This window comes from Panulirus ornatus, chromosome 5 (assembly GCF_036320965.1).
Source record: "Panulirus ornatus isolate Po-2019 chromosome 5, ASM3632096v1, whole genome shotgun sequence".
Lineage (NCBI taxonomy): Eukaryota > Metazoa > Arthropoda > Malacostraca > Decapoda > Palinuridae > Panulirus > Panulirus ornatus.
The window spans coordinates 14,992,677-15,014,883 of NC_092228.1; the positions used below are offsets into that span (position 1 = coordinate 14,992,677).

General features: G+C 43.0%; 3 protein-coding genes across 3 annotated transcripts; 2 read left to right on the top strand and 1 right to left on the bottom strand.

Annotated features, from left to right (window-relative positions):
* The first annotated feature begins 1,013 nt into the window (after positions 1-1,013).
* Positions 1,014-5,037, top strand: LOC139748590 (rhodopsin-like). Its single transcript, XM_071661701.1, has 2 exons — positions 1,014-1,122; positions 3,833-5,037. The coding sequence occupies exon 2, from the start codon at positions 3,833-3,835 to the stop codon at positions 4,958-4,960; it is 1,128 nt and encodes a 375-aa protein (XP_071517802.1). The 5' UTR covers positions 1,014-1,122; the 3' UTR covers positions 4,961-5,037.
* A 5,046-nt stretch (positions 5,038-10,083) lies between these two features.
* LOC139748589 (rhodopsin-like) lies at positions 10,084-12,661 on the bottom strand. Its single transcript, XM_071661700.1, has 2 exons — positions 12,505-12,661; positions 10,084-11,287 (listed from the first exon to the last, which is right to left on the bottom strand). The coding sequence occupies exon 2, from the start codon at positions 11,285-11,287 to the stop codon at positions 10,154-10,156; it is 1,134 nt and encodes a 377-aa protein (XP_071517801.1). The 5' UTR covers positions 12,505-12,661; the 3' UTR covers positions 10,084-10,153.
* A 5,808-nt stretch (positions 12,662-18,469) lies between these two features.
* Positions 18,470-21,131, top strand: LOC139748591 (rhodopsin-like). The gene is made up of 2 exons (XM_071661702.1): positions 18,470-18,603; positions 19,929-21,131. Exon 2 carries the CDS (start codon positions 19,929-19,931, stop codon positions 21,060-21,062), a length of 1,134 nt encoding a protein of 377 aa, XP_071517803.1. The 5' UTR covers positions 18,470-18,603; the 3' UTR covers positions 21,063-21,131.
* The last annotated feature ends 1,076 nt before the right edge of the window (positions 21,132-22,207 follow it).

Consider the following 22,207-nt stretch of genomic DNA (forward strand, 5'->3'; position numbering starts at 1 on the left):
CAAAATGATTGAAAATATTGTATATATTACCTTCAGGCTATGTGTATAAGTTGCATATGAAAATGCCTTAACATTATGACCATTCAATGGTCTTCCTCAAATGCTGATTCCAGCAATCAGCGAAACTGTGTTCCCCATAAGCAATGATCACCCAGTCGGACGACTTGACGTGTCGCTCTTTGATTGGATCGCTTGTCCTGCTGTCTCCACCAGTTCACAGCGATCTCCGCTGCCTGACGTGACCAACGTAATATATATATATATTTTTTTTTTTGCTTTGTCGCTGTCTCCCGCGTTTGCGAGGTAGCGCAAGGAAACAGACAAAAGAAATGGCCCAACCCACCCCCCTACACATGTATATACATACGTCCACACACGCAAATATACATACCTACACAGCTTTCCATGGTTTACCCCAGACGCTTCACATGCCCTGATTCAATCCACTGACAGCACGTCAACCCCAGTATACCACATTGCGACAAAGCAAGAAAAAAAAAAAAAAAAAAAATATATATATATATATATATATATATATATATATATATATATATATATATATATAAAATAGGAAAAGACCTATTTGCGTATGATGAGGCTACATACTATTTAATAATCATCTAGTTAACAATATACTGCACACTGGAAATAATCATCTGTTCTTCGGTAAGTGTATTCTTTTGGCCTTCATGCTATTGGCAGAAAACTTATCAACTTTTTAGATTTCCTTCTTACAGAGAAATATTTCCCTATATTGGTGAGAAACTCTTGCATCTAAGCTTTGGTCCAATGTTTGCTACAGAACTGCTGTGTACTTCGGACAGTGCATCCATGTCGATCTTCAATTACAGATAACGTTTAACGTTGTTTAGCCCATCTATGGCTGCACCATGCTTCCTGAGGGCATGTGTAGGTCATTGCTATACTATACAAGGTTTCGCTCCAGCCACGAGTAAAACAGGATTTAGAAAAGTAATGACTTAAGCATGAGAAAGTAGTATATATAGGGATGTCGGAGATGGTCAGGCACCAGAGAGATAGCCTTACCGGCCAGTCCACAGGATACCCAAGTACCTGAAGCAGTTCTTCGGAAATCCTTCAGATACTAACTCCCTATTCGAAGTAAGTGTTATCCTAGGTACATAAAGCCCATCATCTAAACTAAATCACCTATATATAAAGATATATTACAAATGAAAATTAACATGCGAAGCTGAACTTGAATATTGTAAATCATTGAAACATACTATGCTTTAAACTGTAGACGCCCAGGGTAGTATCATCCTTCTGAATAAGAAGAAAAGTGATGACCGGAACCATCTTACACCTTCGGGTTAGGAGGCTACAGACAGAAGCTTCCCAAGCAAGTACTTCCATTCCGACCCGGGAGTGTTTGAAGCGATTCCCAGAAATATCTTACACCGTGTCAGTAGGTTGTTAAGAGCAGCCTCTCAGTGAAGTATTACCCGCCTGGCTCAGGAATATTTTAACGATTCCCGTCACTTTCTGACACCCTCAGTATCAACAGGTTGTAGATACCAGCCTCTTAAGAGAAGTATTACCCTCCTGATTTGAGTGCTAAAGTGATACCCAGATACATCTTCGTCAGAAGTTGTACAGAACAGCCGCCCAGGTTGTTATATCCTTAAAACATTGGGGTGTTGAAATATATCCTGGAACCTTCTTAAACGTTCCAAATTAGGATTACTAGCTAGTTTCACCAATGAAGTTACCGGGCTTTATTAGTATATTTTTTCGGTAAAGTACCAGTTTAGTGACACCACTGACATAACGGATTTGGAAGAGCTGTGTATAAATGAACTCCTTATAGTGAGTGGAAGTGATACAGACCGTAGGAACATGATTTAAAGCATTACATTATGTTCGATAGTACGCTAGATGATGATGGTAAAGAGTGGGGAAAAAGTAAGAAAACAACACTCACCAAACTTCCCTTACGGAACTTATATTTACTATAAGGTATTTTCGGTGTTGATTGAAAAAAGTAAATGTTATCGTTTTAGCGGGTGTTCTAGTTGGGTAGTTGGAGTGTTATAACTGAGAGAGGGGCACGGAAACATGTTGAACAACAACAGCAATGCTTTATTGGTTAGAGTCCTTAAAGTGAGATAGCCTTGTCATAACGAAGTACTGGAGGTACAGGATTATGGTGAAGGAAAGGCAAAGTTAAGGATGTCGAGTATTACGAGACAGGCTTGGTAGGGGTCATATGATACTGGTGAGGATGTCAGGTGAAGCAAGAGTATGTGGGATAAATGCCTGGCTGCCAAGTCGAGCTGCTGTCGGCACGTACTGTGGCTCTTCACCTAAACAACCCCCTAGTTATTTTTGTGGTGCCCTTAAACTAGTACTTTATCTACTTTCTTCATCGAAACCATACGTCAATTTTCTTTTTCAGGCTTGTTTCTTGCTTTCCCTCTCCCTCTCATTCACCTTACATTTTTTTTTAACCTTTACTCTCTTCTTTCAAGGCCTGGCCACCAAAATGATTCTCTCCACGACAGGAGCCTTTGAGAAGTCACTAATTGTACACATTAAATTGCTTTAGGTAAAAAGTGACGGAGAATGATCGATGCATCGGAAGCTTCGTCACGGGAGGTTTATCACCGATAGTAACAGAAAGGTTCATCACCGATAAATCGGGAGGTTCATAACGATAGTACTGAGAAGTTCATCACCGATAAATCAGGAGGTTCATAACGATAGTACTGAAGGTTCACATCATGGATACCATGGGGAGGTTTGTCATCGACAGTACAAAAAGGCTCATGGCAGATAGCATCGGTAGGATCATCACTAACACAGTCCACTTTTAATGTGTATTGTAAGGTTTATCACCGACACCATCAGGAAGTGCAACATTATCATAAATGGTTTCTTCGTGAAGTGACGATACAGACTTATGGCCGCTACCACGGCGATATTTTAGTTACGTGTATTATGAATTTTTCAGACAACCACACTACCGAAATACGATAATACAGCTAAAACAGTCATACAGCCAAATCACTGTCATATTGCCAAACACTGCCAGACAATCTAAATACTGTCAGACTGCCAAAACAGTGTCACTGCAAAGACATACAGCCAAAAATCCTGTTTCACTGAATGTTCATATGGCCATATAAACAAAATAATGCAAACAAGACATAAGTACACACAACATGGGCAAAAATACATATTCAGTACGTAAAACACACACACACACACACACACACACTCATGCAGAGATAAATGAATATTTGTGGATGCAGGTGCTTAACTGTTTATGTATATATCTTTTCCCTCTAGCAGATTTCATTAATCAGTAAATTAATAAAGTTGCACCATCTGTTCATCTTTCTATCGGTTCAGCTGCTTATTTACATCGCTCACACAAATAAAATCAGTTGACGTAAGTATTACGTTTGAGAATACTACACAAAACTGACTGTGGATGTCTGGCATGCATGCAAGTGAAACGAAGGGCATCTTTCAGAACAAATATAAACGTCTTTATACGCGTAAGACACAAACAATAAATGTTTCAAAGAATTTCAACGTATTATATCAGTAGTTTACTCTCCACTCAGTACATCACATAGACGGAAGGAAGAATTCAACTATTCCACGTCTTCCCGTCTTAAGAATTTACTGAGTCCTTCCCTACAACACAGTTTTCTCTTTGAAACCAATATATGATGCTTCATAACGAGACACACAAACACTTTTCTGGTATACTTTGTAAATAATACATGTAACAAAACCGGCATCTTATTCATATTTGCGATAATCTGTTTCCTAATTACAAAGTACATTTGTACTGTTTCAGATGTCTTACTGGAACGATCCATCCAGCATGGGGTCTCCGGCCCTGCCCTCCACTAACCCCTTTGGTAACTATACGGTGGTCGACATTGTGCCTAAGGAACTTCTGCACTTGGTTGACCCCCACTGGTACCAATTCCCTCCCATGAACCCCCTGTGGTACAGCCTGCTTGGCTTATGGATGGTCATTATGGGCATGCTCTCTGTGTGCGGCAACTTCGTCGTCATCTGGGTCTTCATGAACACCAAGTCTCTCCGTAGCCCAGCCAACATGCTCGTCGTTAACTTGGCCTTCTCAGACTTCTTGATGATGGCGACCATGTTCCCACCCATGGTCATCTCTTGCTACTGGCAGACATGGACTCTGGGTGAGTTCTTCTGTCAGGTGTACGCTTTCCTCGGTTCTCTCTTCGGCTGTGCGTCCATCTGGACCATGGTATGGATTACCTTGGACCGCTACAATGTCATCGTCAAGGGCGTCTCTGCTGAGCCTCTGAAGTCTAAAGACGCCATGCTGAGGATTCTTTTCACTTGGGCCTTTTCCTTCGCCTGGTGTCTGCCTCCCTTCTTCGGCTGGAACCGCTATGTGCCTGAAGGCAACATGACAGCTTGCGGCACCGACTACCTCACCGTGGACGTCGTTTCCCATAGCTACCTCTACATTTACTCCTTCTTCGTGTACTTCATCCCTCTCTTCGTCATCGTGTACAGCTATACCTTCATTCTGAAGGCTGTTGCCGTCCACGAGCGGCAGATGCGCGAGCAAGCCAAGAAGATGGGTGTTAAGTCTCTCAGGAATGAGGAGGCTAAAAAGACCTCTGCCGAGTGTCGCCTGGCCAAGGTTGCCCTGGTGACAGTATCCCTGTGGTTCATGGCCTGGACTCCATACCTGGTCATCAACTACGCCGGCATGATCAACAAGTCCATGGTAACTCCCCTCTTCTCTATCTGGGGCTCCGTGTTCGCCAAGGCCAACGCTGTGTACAACCCCATCGTGTACGCCATCAGCCACCCAAGGTACCGAAGTGCCATGGAGAAGAAGCTGCCCTTCCTTGCCTGCACCACTGATAGAGACGATACTGTCTCTGATACCGCCTCTACTACAGTCAACGAGAAGAGCGAGAGTGCTTAAGAGACTGGCTTCATCCGGATGATACGGAATCGAAAGTTTTTTCTCGAAAATAACCCATGATTATACCTCAGCAAACAGATTCTGTTTCATTTGTCCTATATCCTAAGGATTATATTCAAGGTTTCAAATCACTCAAACCAGATGTATAACCTCAAATATCCTATTACCTAGCACACTCGGTCTTTCATAAATAAAATGCGCATGCATACTCGAAAATAATGTTAACAACTAGACGTGCAATTGTGGGTACAGACACATACATCAATGCCCCGTCAGTGGTCTCAGTCCCTCAATAGAGATGTTAGCTTAGCTGAAATCTTAACATCTTTACGGTGGCAGTTATCACCAGGTTTGTTAGTTTTTCAGTGTTTGCACGCAAGCTTACGTTTGCTAGCAAAATCGGACTCTGCCATGTTTAATTCAGTTAATGTCCATTCTAATCTACCAAGAAGTTACGAATAACATTCTGAGAGTTTTCTTCAAAAAAGCGAAAACTTGCCTTTCAAAAAGGGTGGGTCTTAGACATGAGAAGGTAAGAACTTCCAAAATTTAGCGGTGCAGGGAAAGAAACAATTATCACAACGACCCAATCGTCGTCACCCGCCAATGTCCACATAGTAGTCAAATGACGCAGTGAGATTCCGGTATTACGTGGTCTAGCTAACGGTGGGAGCACACAAGCAGATAATCCTCTGAGGCAAAAACCGGAGTAATATCAATAGAAGGAAAACGAAACCAACATTGTGTGGCACGGCAAGTGGCTCAAAATTCTTGGCTAGTCTGAGAGGACTGATAACTCGACGTGTTTCAAACTCAACTTTGTGTAATAAAGTAAACCGAGCTTGAACTTCTCTGGACGTGAGTACAGTGCACAACATAAAGGACAAACCAATTCTGAGTATAATTGACACGACCGTTCAGATGGGAATCTCCGGAAGCCATCAAGAACAGGAATGCCAATGACTCTTAGCGGAAAACACAGCTGCTTGTATGCGATCGCAGTTCACAAAGAGGGAAACCAACCATGCTTGCAGACGAGGGCGTTAGCATGCGACTCCCACCATATATAACGTAAGGGGCGCTGCGGCATGTCGAGATGGCAGTAGAAATGGGAAAGAGTGTGGACGGGGTTTCAGACAGGCTGGAGAAATATGCCACACAATGTTGGAGCGAGGGAGGAATGGGATGTATTTAGAGAAGTAGCGATGGCTTGCGCAAAAGATGCCTGTGGCATGAGAAAGGTGCGAGGTGGGCAGATTAGAAAGGATAGTGAGTGGTGGGATGAAGAAGTAAGATTGATAGTGAAAGAGAAGAAAGAGGCATTTGGACGATTCTTGCAGGGAAATAGTGCAATTGACTGGGAGATGTGTACAAGAAAGAGGCAGGAGGTCAAGAGAAGGGTGCAAGAGGTGAAAAAGAGGGGCAAATGAGAGTTAGGGTGAGAGAGTATCGTTAAATTTTAAGAAAAATAAAAAGATGTTTTGGAAGGAGGTAAATAAAGTGCGTGAGATAAGAGAACAAATGGGAACATCGGTGAAGGGGGCTAATGGTGAGGTTATAACAAGTAGTAGTGAAGTGAAAAGGAGATGGAGTGAGTATTTTGAAGGTTTGTTGAATGTGTTTGATGATAGAGTTGCAGATATTGAGTGTTTTGGTCGAGGTGGTGTGCGAAGTGATAGGGTCGGGGAGAATGGTTTGGTAAACAGAGAAGAGGTAGTGAAAGTTTTGCGGAAGATGAAAGCCGGCAAGGCAACGGGTTTGGATGGTATTTTGCAGTGGAATTTATAAAAAAAGGGGTTGACTGTTGTTGATTGGTTGATGAGGATATTCAATGTATGTATGGTTCATGGTGAAGTGCCTGAGGATTGGCGGAATGCATGCATAGTGCCATTGTACAAAGACAAAGGGGATAAAGGTAATTGTTCAAATTACAGAGGTATAAGTTTGTTGAATATTCCTGGGAAATCATATGGGAGGGTGTTGACTGAGAGGGTAAAGACATGTACAAAGCATAAGATTTGAGAAGAGCAGTGTGGTCTCAAAAGTGGTAGAGGATGTGTGGATCAGGTGTTTGCTTTGAAGAGTGTATGTGAGAAATACTTAGAAAAACAGAGGGATTTGTACGTAGCATTCATGGATCTGGAGAAGGCATATGATAGACTTGATAGAGATGCTCTGTGGAAGATATTAAGAATATATGGTGAGGGAGGTATGTTGCTAGAAGCAGTGAAAAGTTTTTTATCGAGGATGTAAGGCATGTGTACGAGTAGGAAGATAGGAAAGTGATTGGTTCCCAGTGAATGTCGGTTTGCGACAGGGGTGCGTGATGTCTCCATGGTTGTTTTACTTGTTTATGGATGGGGTTGTTAGGGAAGCGAAAGCAAGAGTTTTAGAGAAAGAGGGGCGAGTATGCAGTCTGTTGTGGATGAGAGGGCTTGGGAAGTGTCTTTATTCGCTGATGATACAGCGCTAGTGGCTGATTCGGGACGAAGGCAGCAAGTATGAATATGTATATGTGTATATATGTATATGTGTGGGTATGTGTATGTATGTATACGTTGAAACGTATAGGTATGTATATGTGCGTGTTTGGGCGTGTATGTATCTACATGTGTATGTGCGTGGGTCCCAATGGGCCATTCTTTCGTCTGTTTCCTTGCGCTACTTCGCTAACGCGGGAGACAGCGACAAAGTATAACAAAAAATTAAGAATAAAATCAGTGATAATGACAGCATCAAAAAATGCAGCGAAAAGAAGAGTTAGGATAATATCTATGGCCAACCAGTTAAAAATAAGGGCTTTTAACGTTTCCACACTTTTTTTTTTTTTTTAGCTGAGACCGCATTGGTAACTGAAGCCCTACCCAAGATCATCTCATTAATGCATTTTATCGACCACCCCCGAATAGTGGATGAACAGCTGGGTTGACTGTAGACCAATTGCCACAACCAGGGAACCCGTGAATGTGTCATGGTCAGGAACGCTAACTGCTACAAAAGATCAACATCTACCCTAGCAAAAAAGAGAGAGAGAAAAAAAAATAATACTTTCATGGATTTCTCCCATGTTCATGGACAGCACATGTTACTTAAAAAAAAACGATATTTTTAAAAATTCTGAATCACTGGCGCACAATCCAAAATATATCTAAAAAAAGAAACCATTCTTTCCTTTTTACTGATTCGCAAGTTAAGAATAAAAATATTTAAACCCCACATTTCCCTCCCTGCAGAAGACAGGTAATGGAAAGAGCGTCTCAACTCTAGTAAACTAAACAGACGCAAGAGTCACTAGAAGTTTACCTCAGAAACTTTAGCACCGAATAAACCACAGCATTTCCTCTTGTCTTTCGTTACACCTTTATGGATTAACATTACTTCGTTATACTCTTCTTCGGCGAGTCATTTTTGGGACTTACAGCGACACAGGTACTTCAGATTTCAGTCTTTTCTTTCTTTTACATTAACGTAGGTGATCCAAGTTTCACAACTTGTTACAAGTACAATCATGGAGGAAAATGTTCACTTCGTTGATCTTTTCCCAACTCGCTACTTGCTTCTGTAGGAACATGGTTGATACACTGGCGAGAAGGAAGCGTGTCGACTCTGTGTGTGTGTGTGTGTGCGTGTGTGTGTGTGTGTGTGTGTGTGTGTGTGTGTGTGTGTGTGTGTGTGCGTGCGTGCGTGTGTGTGTGTGTGTGTGTGTGTGTGTGTGTGTGTGTGTGTGTGTGTGTGTGTGTGTGTGCGTGCGTGCGTGCGTGCGTGCGTGTGTGTGTGTGTGTGTGTGTGTGTGTGTGTGTCGTGCATCTTGGGTAAATGACTGACCAATGATTTCCGATCGGGCGCAACGGAATCTCTCGTGTGAGATGATATGGCTTGTCGTGAGTGATGGTGAAAGTGTGAGTGAAATACGTTTTCTCCCCCTCACAAGGACAATCAACTCAATGTACAGAGTGGAGAAGTGTGGAGCGGTTAGAGTACCCAGGAAGTACATGTTTCACTTTAGCACATTGGGCGTAGGGAGGTACACATGGTGTGTGTGTTTGTGTACTGTACGGGGAGGGACTATTCTAGATTCGTCACGGCTTTCCTGTCACAAGACCTCTTCAACTTTTGTACACTGTCAGTATTCACAGTACTACGATAAATCTGTCTGTCTCTCTCTCTCTCTCTCTCTCTCTCTCTCTCTCTCTCTCTCTCTCTCTCTCTCTCTCTCTCTCTCCACTACTGCTACAATCATAGTAATTCTTTACATACTTTCCAGTGTGTGTATCTTGCATAGTAATCTTGTTACAGCCTCTGGTATTCTGTCCTTCCCAGCTTTCGAAGAACTGATCAATGTTATCATCAAGCTGCTTCACAAACTAAAGGTCGTAATCAGGTCACCCTTCACTCCTCTCTCTTCCATGCTGGACAGGTTTGTGATCCTCTAACCTCTCACTGTAACTCAACTCTCTTAATTCTGATAACTCAGCCCTCTTAATTCTGGTACCATCTTTGTAGCGACTACTTGCTAGCTCTTTCTGCTTAATCACAGTAAGCGTAGTGACCAGACTTGAGAAACATGCTCTTGTTGTTACCTACCATACACTGTCAATAATTCTCTTACCACTGGTTTATTCATGTACTCAAAAGACAATCTAATATCCGCAGTGAACAATGTCTCATTCACAATGCTTCTTAGTTGGGGCCTTGGCGACATGTTGAGGTACAATGTCAACCAACGAGTCTCTCTGTGAGAATGCTTGCACAGATATTCTTGACCAGGTGTGGAAATGTTATAGGGTAAAGGAGGAGGCATCCTCGAGGGAGACTTGGGATGCGACAATGAGACGTTAACGCAGGTCCACGTCTCTGAAGCCAGGATAAACAAAACGACTCATAAAAGCAGAGTCGTTTAAATGATAACTGTAGAACAGAGAGAGTGAAGCCAGATTACCTAAAACACGAGAGGATACATGAAGAAAAGAAAGAGCAAGGAACTTACTCAGGTGGACGATATCTGATGAGATATAGTCCATGATTACAGTCCAACCATATGAAATTTTTATGGCATCTGACCAAAATGTCCGGGGGTCATTTCAATGAATTTAATCTTTTCATAAAGGAAAATGAAAGTAATGTTTTGTATGCTAGGGCTTTTAAATGGAAAGTAACAAATAAGAAAAAAAAAAGTCATCTGTTCCTAAATATTTAAGCACTCTCAGACTTCTCATTGGTGGTGGTGTTGGCAGAACCTGTTCCAGACTGGTTGTCTGGACTCTCCGTGGAACAGGCCAGGAAGGGGAGCTTCTTCTGCAGGGCAGCGCGGTACTTAGGGTGGCTGATGGCGTACACGATGGGGTTGTACACAGCGTTGGCCTTGGCGAACACGGAGCCCCAGATGGAGAAGAGGGGAGTTACCATGGACTTGCTGATCATGCCGGCGTAGTTGATGACCAGGTATGGAGTCCAGGCCATGAACCACAGGGATACTGTCATCAGGGCAACCTTGGCCAGGCGACACTCGGCAGAGGTCTTCTGTGCTTCTTCGTTCCTAAGAGACTTGACGCCCATCTTCTTGGCCTGATCACGCATCTGCTTCTCATGAGCGGCTACGGCCTTAACGATGAAGGTGTAGCTGTAGACGATGGTGACCAGAGGAATAAAGTACACGAACGCAGAGTACACGTACAGGTAGCTGTGGGAAAGAGCATCCTCGGTGAGGTAGTCAGTGCCGCAAGCGGTCATGTTGCCTTCAGGCACATAGCGGTTCCATCCGAAGAAGGGAGGCAGACACCAGGCGAAGGAAAAAATCCAGGTGAAGAGAACCCTCAGCAAGGATCCCTTGGAGGTGAGAGGCTCGGCAGCGACGCCCTTAACGATGACATTGTAACGGTCAAGGGTGATCCACAACATGGTCCAGATGGACACACAACCGAAGAGGGAACCGAAGAAGGCGTACAGCTCACAGAAGAAGGCACCCAGAGTCCATGTCTGCCAGTAGCAAGAGATGACCATGGGTGGGAACATGGTCAACATCATCAAGAAGTCGGAGAAGGCCAGGTTAACGACGAGCGAGTTGGCTGGGCTACGGAGAGACTTGGTGTTCATGAAGACCCAGATGACGACAGCGTTACCGAAGACAGAGAGGAAGCCCATGACAACCATGAAGAAACCAAGCAGACCGTACCACAGGGGGTTCATGGGAGGGAACTGGTACCAGTGAGGATCCACCATATGAAGGAGCTCCTTGGGCACAGTGTCAACTACCGTGTAGTTCCCATAAGGGTTGGTAGATGGCAGGCCGCTGGAGGCCAGGTTGGCTGGATCGTCCCAGTAAGACATCTAGAAGAGGAGATGTTCATATTAGAGAAGTAACATAGTTATTGAGCAGGAGATGTTGTAGATGATGAAGGGAGAAAATCAGAGGTAAACGGTCAACGCATCTAAAATTTTTGGTTCGATCGGTAAGAAAAAATAAAAGACGATACTGACTGATACTGACAAATGTAAGAATATGAAGACGAGAAATGATAGGACATTTCTTTGTTTTTTTCTATATTCACAAAGCAAAACATTTTAGCCATGTTTATGCTGGTATGAGTAAACGAAACTTTTTTTTTTTTTAACGAGAGAATCTTACTGTCAGCTGTTCCGAGTCTCGACTCTTGTTATCTAACACCGAACGTTTGGAAACGGAATGTCAACAAAAGTTACGTTCGTAAAGCAGTTTAGTGTATCGATAAACAGACAGGATGGGAAGAGTATACAAAATATACCAGTATCGGTGCATTGTTTCATTTACGTAACTTCAAGAAAGAATCGACTGATATCGACTGATTTCTCGTGAAGAAAACGAATCATTTCAAGGTTATGATTCACGTTTGTTACAACGTCAGTTAGTGTAATAACTTTAAGACGGTATCTGTTACTGTAACTTTATGACAGTATTGGTTAGTTTAACTTATCAGCCGGTGTACCTCAAGATACTATAAGTTAGGGTAACCTCATGGCAGTGCAACATATGACAGCATATATTTGTGTAACTTATGACAGTAACGGTTAGCGTAACTTTATGACGGTAATGGTTAGCGTAACTTTATGACAGTAACGGTAAGCGTAGCTTTAAGACAGTAACGGTTAGTGTAACTTTAAGACGGTAACGGTTAGTGTAACTTTAAGACGGTAACGGTTAGTGTAACTTCAAGACTATCCGTTTGCGTAACTGACAGTAACGGTTAGCGTAACTTTAAGATAAAAAAAGAATAGCATAACTTTAAGACAGTAACGGTTAGTGTAACTTTAAGACAGTAACGGTTAGCGTAATCTTGACAGTAACGGTTAGCGTAACTTTGAGACAGTAACGGTTAGCGTAACTTTATGACTAACGGTTAACGTAACTTTATGACAGTAACAGTCAGCGTAACGTTAAGACAGTAACGTTTAGTGTAACTTTAAGACAGTAACGGTTAGTGTAACTTTCAGACAAGCAACAGTCAGTGTAACGCTATTACAGTATCAATAAGCGAGACCATACGACTCTATCACTCCGCGTGTCTTACCTTGTATGGAGATTGGTGTGCTGAAGAATTTCGAAAGAACTACTTCAAACACCCAGGGTTCCTATGGTACAGCAGCTGGCTGCGTCTTGGACTGGTTGTGGCTAACATTGCTCCCGCCTCCCTTAAATATACCTGTAGCTCTCCCCTGACGTCACTTAAGTCCAGTAACCGCATTAAAGGGAGAAAAACTTTGCTATGTAAAAAGGAAACCCCTCAAATACACTCGGTGTACTGTCTTACGACGTATCTCTGGGCGGAAACGCGCCACGGCGGCACAGAAAGATACATTCTTAAGGCCAGAGTTACGACGACATGACGTCTTGGTTTCGAAATGTAATTATGATCACACACACACACACACACACGTGCGTCATCCCGTGGATAAAAAAGTTACACCAGAATACGAAGCAACAATACCTACAGAGAAAACATTATTGCTCTGTATGTTACCAACCACTGAAGATAGTGGGTCTTTTTGGTTGTCATAAAAGTTCTTTATGTAATGGACTTATGATACAGCATATATGCTTTACGCATTACCCAGTTCATTACAATCTGGTTTCCCGACGGCGTCATATATTTTTTTTTTTTTTTTTTTTTTTTTTTTTTATACTTTGTCGCTGTCTCCCGCGTTTGCGAGGTAGCGCAAGGAAACAGACGAAAGAAATGCCCCCCCCCCATACACATGTACATACACACGTCCACACACGCAAATATACATACCTACACAGCTTTCCTATATATATATATATATATATATATATATATATATATATATATATATATATATATAAAGAGTTGACGTCATTACATAACTACACGGAGCTGAGTTTAGTAGAGTGTGAGAAAGAAGAAAGCTGAGAGTAAATGTGAATAAGAGCAAGGTTATTAGGTAAAGTAGGGTTGAGGGACAATTCAACTGGGAGTTAAGTTTGAATGAAGAAAAACTGGAGGAGGTGAAGTGTTTTAAATATCTGGGAGTGGATTTGGCTGCGGATGGAACCATGGAAGCGGAAGTGAATCATAGGGTGGGGGAGGGGGCGAAAGTTCTGGGAGCGTTGAAGAGTGTGTGGAAGTCGAGAACATTATCATTATGGTTATGTTTGAAGGAATAGTGGTTCCCACAATGTTATATGGTTGCGAGGCGTGGGCTACAGATAGAGTTGTGCGGAGGAGGGTGGATGTGCTGGAAATGAGATGTTTGAGGACAATATGTGGTGTGAGGTGGTTTGATCGAGTAAGTAATAATAGGGTAAGAGAGATGTGTGGTAATAAAAAGAGTGTTGTTGAGAGAGCAGAAGAGGGTGTTTTGAAATGGTTTGGTCAGATGGAGAGAATGAGTGAGGAAAGATTGACCAAGAGGATATATGTGTCAGAGGTGGAGGGAACGAGGAGAAGTGGGAGACCAAATTGGAGGTGGAAAGATGGAGTGAAAAAGATTTTGAGTGATCGGGGCCTGAACATGCAGGAGGGTGAAAGGCGTGCAAGGAATAAAGTGAATTGAAACGATGTGGTATACCGGGGTCGACGTGCTGTCAATGGATTGAACCAGGGCATGTGAAGCGTCTGGGGTAAACCATGGAAAGTTCTATGGGGCCTGGATGTGGAAAGAGAGCTGTGGTTTCGGTGCATTATACATGACAGCTAGAGATGAGTGTGAACGAATGTGACCTTGTTGAAGGGCGCAAATGGGGAGGTGATAACAAGTAGTGGTGATGTGAGAAGGAGATGGAGTGAGTATTTTGAAGGTTTGTTGAATGTGTTTGATGATAGAGTGGCAGATATAGGGTGTTTTGGTCGTGGTGGTGTGCAAAGTGCGAGGGTTAGGGAAAATGAGTTGGTAAACAGAGAAGAGGTAGTAAAAGCTTTGCGGAAGATGAAAGCCGGCAAGGCAGCAGGTTTGGATGGTATTGCAGTGGAATTTATTAAAAAAGGGGGTGACTGTATTGTTGACTGGTTGGTATGGTTATTTAATGTATGTATGACTCATGGTGAGGTGCCTGAGGATTGGCGGAATGCGTGCATAGTGCCATTGTACAAAGGCAAAGGGGATAAGAGTGAGTGCTCAAATTACAGAGGTATAAGTTTGTTAAGTATTCCTGGCAAATTATATGGGAGGGTATTGATTGAGAGGGTGAAGGCATGTACAGAGCATCAGACTGGGGAAGAGCAGTGTGGTTTCAGAAGTGGTAGAGGATGTGTGGATCAGGTGTTTGCTTTGAAGAATGTATGTGAGAAATACTTAGAAAAGCAAATGGATTTGTATGTAGCATTTATGGATCTGGAGAAGGCATATGATAGAGTTGATAGAGATGCTCTGTGGAAGGTATTAAGAATATATGGTGTGGGAGGCAAGTTGTTAGAAGCAGTGAAAAGTTTTTATCGAGGATGTAAGGCATGTGTACGTGTAGGAAGAGAGGAAAGTGATTGGTTCTCAGTGAATGTAGGTTTGCGGCAGGGGTGTGTGATGTCTCCATGGTTGTTTAATTTGTTTATGGATGGGGTTGTTAGGGAGGTGAATGCAAGAGTTTTGGAAAGAGGGGCAAGTATGAAATCTGTTGGGGATGAGAGAGCTTGGGAAGTGAGTCAGTTGTTGTTCGCTGATGATACAGCGCTGGTGGCTGATTCATGTGAGAAACTGCAGAAGCTGGTGACTGAGTTTGGTAAAGTGTGTGAAAGAAGAAAGTTAAGAGTAAATGTGAATAAGAGCAAGGTTATTAGGTACAGTAGGGTTGAGGGTCAATTCAACTGGGAGGTGAGTTTGAATGGAGAAAAACTGGAGGAAGTGAAGTGTTTTAGATATCTGGGAGTGGATCTGGCAGCGGATGGAACCATGGAAGCGGAAGTGGATCATAGGGTGGGGGAGGGGGCGAAAATTCTGGGAGCCTTGAAGAATGTGTGGAAGTCGAGAACATTATCTCGGAAAGCAAAAATGGGTATGTTTGAAGGAATAGTGGTTCCAACAATGTTGTATGGTTGCGAGGCGTGGACTATGGATAGAGTTGTGCGCAGGAGGATGGATGTGCTGGAAATGAGATGTTTGAGGACAATGTGTGGTGTGAGGTGGTTTGATCGAGTAAGTAACGTAAGGGTAAGAGAGATGTGTGGAAATAAAAAGAGCGTGGTTGAGAGAGCAGAAGAGGGTGTTTTGAAATGGTTTGGGCACATGGAGAGAATGAGTGAGGAAAGATTGACCAAGAGGATATATGTGTCGGAGGTGGAGGGAACGAGAAGAGGGAGACCAAGAGGTGGAAAGATGGAGTGAAAAAGATTTTGTGAGATCGGGGCCTGAACATGCAGGAGGGTGAAAGGAGGGCAAAGAATAGAGTGAATTGGAGCGATGTGGTATACCGGGGTTGACGTGCTGTCAGTGGATTGAATCAAGGCATGTGTATGGGGGTGGGTTGGGCCATTTCTTTCGTCTGTTTCCTTGCGCTACCTCGCAAACGCGGGAGACAGCGACAAAAAAAAAAAATATATATATATATATATATATATATATATATATATATATATATATATATATATATATATAGATATATATATGTGTGTGTGTGTGTGTGTGTGTGTGTGTGTGTGTGTGTGTGTTGGAAAAGATCACAATTTTGCACGTGATCAAGTATATTCCTATGAGTCCACGGGGAAAATGAAACACGATAAGTTCCCGAGTGCACTTTCGTGTAATAATCACATCATCAGGGGAGACACAAGAGAGAAATATAAAAGTCAGTTGATATACAACGAAGAGACGTAGCTAGGACACCATTTGGTAGACATGCGATTGTCCAAGACAGACAACGAGCGTATCATAAACTTATTATGTGGACAAGAAGGTAAATGGTTTACAAATTTTATCAACAATTACGTTATCCAATTTGTATAGACCATCACTAATATTAAGATTATAATTCTTTGTGTATTATATAATAGAAGATTCAATGATATTTCTTGTGGTACTGGACTTGTTAATAACTGAGATGGCATTACTCCAGTCAATACAGTGATCATAGATTTTAACGTGATTAAACAAGGCATTTGATTCTTGTCCCGTTCTTATACTATATTTATGTTGCTTAAGTCTAACAGAAAGATCCTTGCCAGTCTGTCCAACATAAAACTTATCACAATTTCTACATGTCACTTTATAGATGCACCTAGGAGAATTTTGTTGAGTTCCTGATCAAAATATTCTTTGTAGTATTATTGTTGCTGAAGGCAACATTTACATTAAAGGATTTAAGCAACGGGAAGTAAAGTAAAATTATTATTAAAAGGGAGAACTAAAAGATTCTTGGTGTCAATGGGAGGTTTGGGCTCAACTCCTAAAATGATTTCTTTGCTAACTTAAGGGATTTATCAATGAAAGATCTAGGGTACTTTAACTTAGATCCAATAGAATATATCTTTTCATAGTATGGACTGCAAATACGTAATGCCCTAAGGAACATAGATTGAAATGATGATAATTTAATTCTAGTCATGTTGAGATGAGTAATAATGGATATATGAGCATACATTGGTAGGTTTTCTGTATATGCTGAACTTAAGCTTGTTTCCTTGCCTATGGATCATGCAATCTAAAAATGGCACCTACCATTATTTTCATTTGCACCTAAAGAGAGTGTCGTTCCGAAAAATTTTCGAACCATGTCTTAAGTGGTTGAGCGCGACGACTTAACCCTAACGTCCGATAACTTAATTTGCTGAGTACGAGAAAATTGAGCAACGTCAGTGTACGCCAGGCTTCGTCATCGTACTCTGGCGATTCAAACCCAGTGCTCAGGGAGTCCGGTCATTGAGTTTCAGAGTGGTGAGCCGCCGTACCTAAGTGTTCCCTGTTGGATAATGCACCTGGTTCAGTCCTCCGCTCTATTTTCCCCAGTATTTCTGCAAGAAAACTTCATTACCTTATCAAAGCTTATTGCAGCAACAGATGAGATACTTTCACTTTTTTTTTTATCAGCAAATCTACCGACCTTTTCCCATATTCACATTCTTTTCGCTCTGCCGAAAAAGCATATATCAAGGTATGGATGTTTCAGCAACATATCATTGAAAATCATAATACACGATCAGCAATAACATGGCAAAGTCATACTGCAGAGAGCCATATCTATATTCATATCATCTTTCTCCTAAGGTCGGGGAGCAATGCGAAACGAAAAATCACCAGTCGGAAAAAATAATTAATAATATGATGCAGAAAATCGTTTGTTGCCACTGTGGTGGTTTCAGTATAAACAAATGCCTTTGCGATGACCGTTTCAATCCAGTACTCTAGTTGTGGAGGTACTGATCCAGTAACTCTGTGCACGAGGGTAGTCACACCGAACCAGTAACTTGCTGGTGGTTTACTATTACAACAGCTATGAGGTAGTACATACATGTTACTAATCCAGTCCCTTTGTTGTTGTTATGGAGTAATAGTGTTGTTACGGTAATTAGACATATCGAGTGTCTCTGAGATGACTGAAATAATCAAGTGCCTTTGTGGTAGCTGCACTAATCAAGTGCTTCTGTGGTGGCTGCACTAACACGTGCCTCTGTGGTGGCTGCACCAATCAAGTGCCTTCGTGGTGGCTGCACCAATACAGTGCTTCTCTGTGGTGGCTGCACTAACACAGTGCCTCTGTGGTGGCTGCACCAATCAAGTGCCTCCGTGGTGGTTGCACCAATACAGTGCTTCTCTGTGGTGGCTACATCAACCCAATGTATGTGTGGCCGTTCGCACGGTACATGTTTATGGAATTCCTGCAACACGGTCTTTCCGAGAGGTTTGATGAATCAACAACACCAGTTTCATCTCTTCAAATATTTTTGCGCCGGTGGCAGAGCGAACGAGACGCTGCATTACGCGCGGACGGACGCACCCAAGATTAACCAACCATACAAGGTTTCCCTGAAGAAAAAGTGTCTGCAAGGTGATTCTTTAATTTGGCTTAGTGACGTTACGCGGAGACATGAGGGTACATATAGTGGGAGAGGAGGAGCAGTCAGCCACAGGAAACGCAAGACAGAGCAAAGCTGTGCTACCGGAGAGTGCCCGGCGTCTGAAGTAGTCCCTAGGAAATTCTTCAGAGCCAAAGTTACTACACAAAAGTAAGTTCCAGCTGGAGTGTCATGGAGACCTGTGTGTTATACAGGTACAGATTCCATACACTGTCGTTGGAGGAAGGTATGGCTTGGTGGACAACTGTTATATGAGTCCCCCCACTTGCCTTTGTTGTCTGTCCTTTCTTAAGAGTATCGTATAAGTATAGAAAAGTGGGAGAGTAGATGTGAGTGTGAGCCTTGTTTCTTGACTAGGGGATATGCGAATGTTGTGTTCTCCGAGCTGGTTGCTTCCGTGTGTCTGTTCCTAATGATGCTTCCGGAGTTGCGTTTGTCGCTGAGGTTTTGCGGCGCCGAGTGGTTTGTTTGTGAACGATGAAAGCGTGTGTTCCGTAATGATGTTTTGCTAGGTGTTTGTGCTGGGGATCAGGGGTTTGTTGGTGAGATGGGGTTTTGGAAGTTGCTCAGTGTTTCCTGCATTTCTGGTGTTTTTAGTGGTCTCTAATGGATGCAGGTGGTGTGCAGTGGAGGTGATAACACCGAGGCCTCTCAGGGAGTAATGTTGTTTGGTGATAGGCCTTGGGCACTGTTGGCAGACACAGACAGACTGATGGTCCTGGGTTAAGTTTTACTGTCAATGTCGGGAGCCGACAGCAGGAAGTGGCCCCACGGGCACGAAGAAGACCAGAGGGGTTTCCACCTGCAGCAGCCTCCAGCCAACACCCAAGATGAGAGAAGACTGGGACCTCTGCCGACTGGAACTACCACACCTTGCAATAACTTCCTCACCCTGAGAGTCGCACTTACATCTGCCTCCGAGTGGGGGCCAGCCTCCAGCTGTCCCCACTCACCGTGCCGGGCCGTGGGTCAATCACACATTTATGTCTTCCGCTACTGAGAGATGATGGCGTGGTCATCATCTTCCAACTCCTCATACAACACTTAGATTTATCTACATCAACAATGTAACTACTGTAACTACAGAGTTCTTTAACCTTTCCTTCAGACAATGCCTATGAAACCCCGATATATTTCATGAGAATCTTCCTTCACAGAGACGCTCAAATACAACCTAAATCAATCAGTTCATATGATCCAAGTAGAGCAGTAATAACAAGTCAAATAACATCTGCAGTAACAGTATGTTGAAACCTTTCAAACTTTAAAGCAGGATTAAGCAAAATATACTAGAATAAGATATTACATACAGAAACTATAAGTATAAAAAAGAAAAAAAAAGACCCAAAATCCCACCTATACGTATATGTACTTCACTCGTAACTTGTTTACTTCTGCCCACAGTTTCTTCATCATCTCTTGCTCTAAACTTATAGCAACAATTACATTACTTATATGAACATTTCCTATTCTAGATGTCTTACTGGAACGATCCAGCCAACCTGGCCTCCAGCGGCCTGCCATCTACCAACCCTTATGGGAACTACACGGTAGTTGACACTGTGCCCAAGGAGCTCCTTCATATGGTGGATCCTCACTGGTACCAGTTCCCTCCCATGAACCCCCTGTGGTACGGTCTGCTTGGTTTCTTCATGGTTGTCATGGGCTTCCTCTCTGTCTTCGGTAACGCTGTCGTCATCTGGGTCTTCATGAACACCAAGTCTCTCCGTAGCCCAGCCAACTCGCTCGTCGTTAACCTGGCCTTCTCCGACTTCTTGATGATGTTGACCATGTTCCCACCCATGGTCATCTCTTGCTACTGGCAGACATGGACTCTGGGTGCCTTCTTCTGTGAGCTGTACGCCTTCTTCGGTTCCCTCTTCGGTTGTGTGTCCATCTGGACCATGTTGTGGATCACCCTTGACCGTTACAATGTCATCGTTAAGGGCGTCGCTGCCGAGCCTCTCACCTCCAAGGGATCCTTGCTGAGGGTTCTCTTCACCTGGATTTTTTCCTTCGCCTGGTGTCTGCCTCCCTTCTTCGGATGGAACCGTTATGTGCCTGAAGGCAACATGACCGCATGCGGCACCGACTACCTCACCGAGGATGCTATTTCCCACAGCTACCTGTACGTGTATTCTGCGTTCGTGTACTTTATTCCTCTGGTCACCATCGTCTACAGCTACACCTTCATCGTTAAGGCCGTAGCCGCTCATGAGAAGCAGATGCGTGATCAGGCCAAGAAGATGGGCGTCAAGTCTCTCAGGAACGAAGAAGCACAGAAGACCTCTGCCGAGTGTCGCCTGGCCAAGGTTGCCCTGGTGACAGTATCCCTGTGGTTCATGGCCTGGACTCCATACCTGGTCATCAACTACGCCGGCATGATCAGCAAGTCCATGGTAACTCCCCTCTTCTCCATCTGGGGCTCCGTGTTCGCCAAGGCCAACGCTGTGTACAACCCCATCGTGTACGCCATCAGCCATCCTAAGTACCGCGCTGCCCTGCAGAAGAAGCTCCCCTTCCTGGCCTGTTCCACGGAGAGTCCAGACAACCAGTCTGGAACAGGTTCTGCCAACACCACCACCAATGAGAAGTCTGAGAGTGCTTAAATATTTAGGAACAGACTTTTTTTTTTTTTTGTTAACACCCTTTTAATTAAACGTCCCAGCATACAAAAATTCACTTTAATTTTCCTTTCTGAATAGAATAAATCCACTAAAATGATTCCGGTCATTAAATAAACTACATGAAGGTATGCACATAAAGCAAGAAACAAGTACCATCTGATGCCAAGAAACTTTCACCTGGTTGGGCACTAACTGTAGAGTAACACATGCCTACCTGTTACCAAAAAAAATCCTCCACCTTTATTAACTCAAGCTTCTGCCTCTTTCTTCAATCATTCTTTCTTGTCTTTGGTAATGTTGCTTCTCTTTCTGTTCGTGTTATCATTTCCCCACCGTTTCCGTGCGCCGTCTGTTTATGTCGAAGCCCTACAAAGCTTTGCCTTGGATCTGAGGCAACGTCTCACTGTTGCTTCCAACAGTTTCCATGTGGGGACCAACCATATGAAGACTGGCCAAATTGATGCCTTACATTAGAAATCTAAGGGATTGACTTCATGTCCGACGCAAACAACTCTGTTCAAATACTCCATCAAAACACCGGGTAACGTTGTCCCACTGCTTACCATGCGAATTTACCATATAAATGCATTACTATGTTATACGAGTAAATTTTTATAAACATTCCACGGAGTAAAAAATATTAATGTCGGTATAGTTTATTGTTTAACTTACAGTCTAAACATGTGAGACAGAGATATCGGCAACCAAGAGCAATTGGATACGTTATATAACGGTTAGTTTCTGGAACCTCAACCTTCATTGGCCAAATAAGCTGCCAATGCCAGACGTAAGATGATTGTTGTCAATCTAAAATACGGCCAACCCGTTCCTCCCTTATTCAAAAGATATGATTTATATTCAGTCTATAATGTTCAGAAAGCCATCAACTTTCTAGAATATTCCCTCCCCAATAATTACTGGTCACTTAGAAGTGTCCACATACATCCGCTGAAGCACACCCCAGTACTACACCCCTAAAACCCCCTCATTTAGTGGCGGTGGTGGCCACAGACCCAGTTCCCACTCAGATGTTTAGACACTCGAACCAGAAGTTGTGATCACTTATCTGTACAGGTTGAACATCCCTAATCCGAAAATCCGAAATGCTGTAAAATCCGAAACGTTGT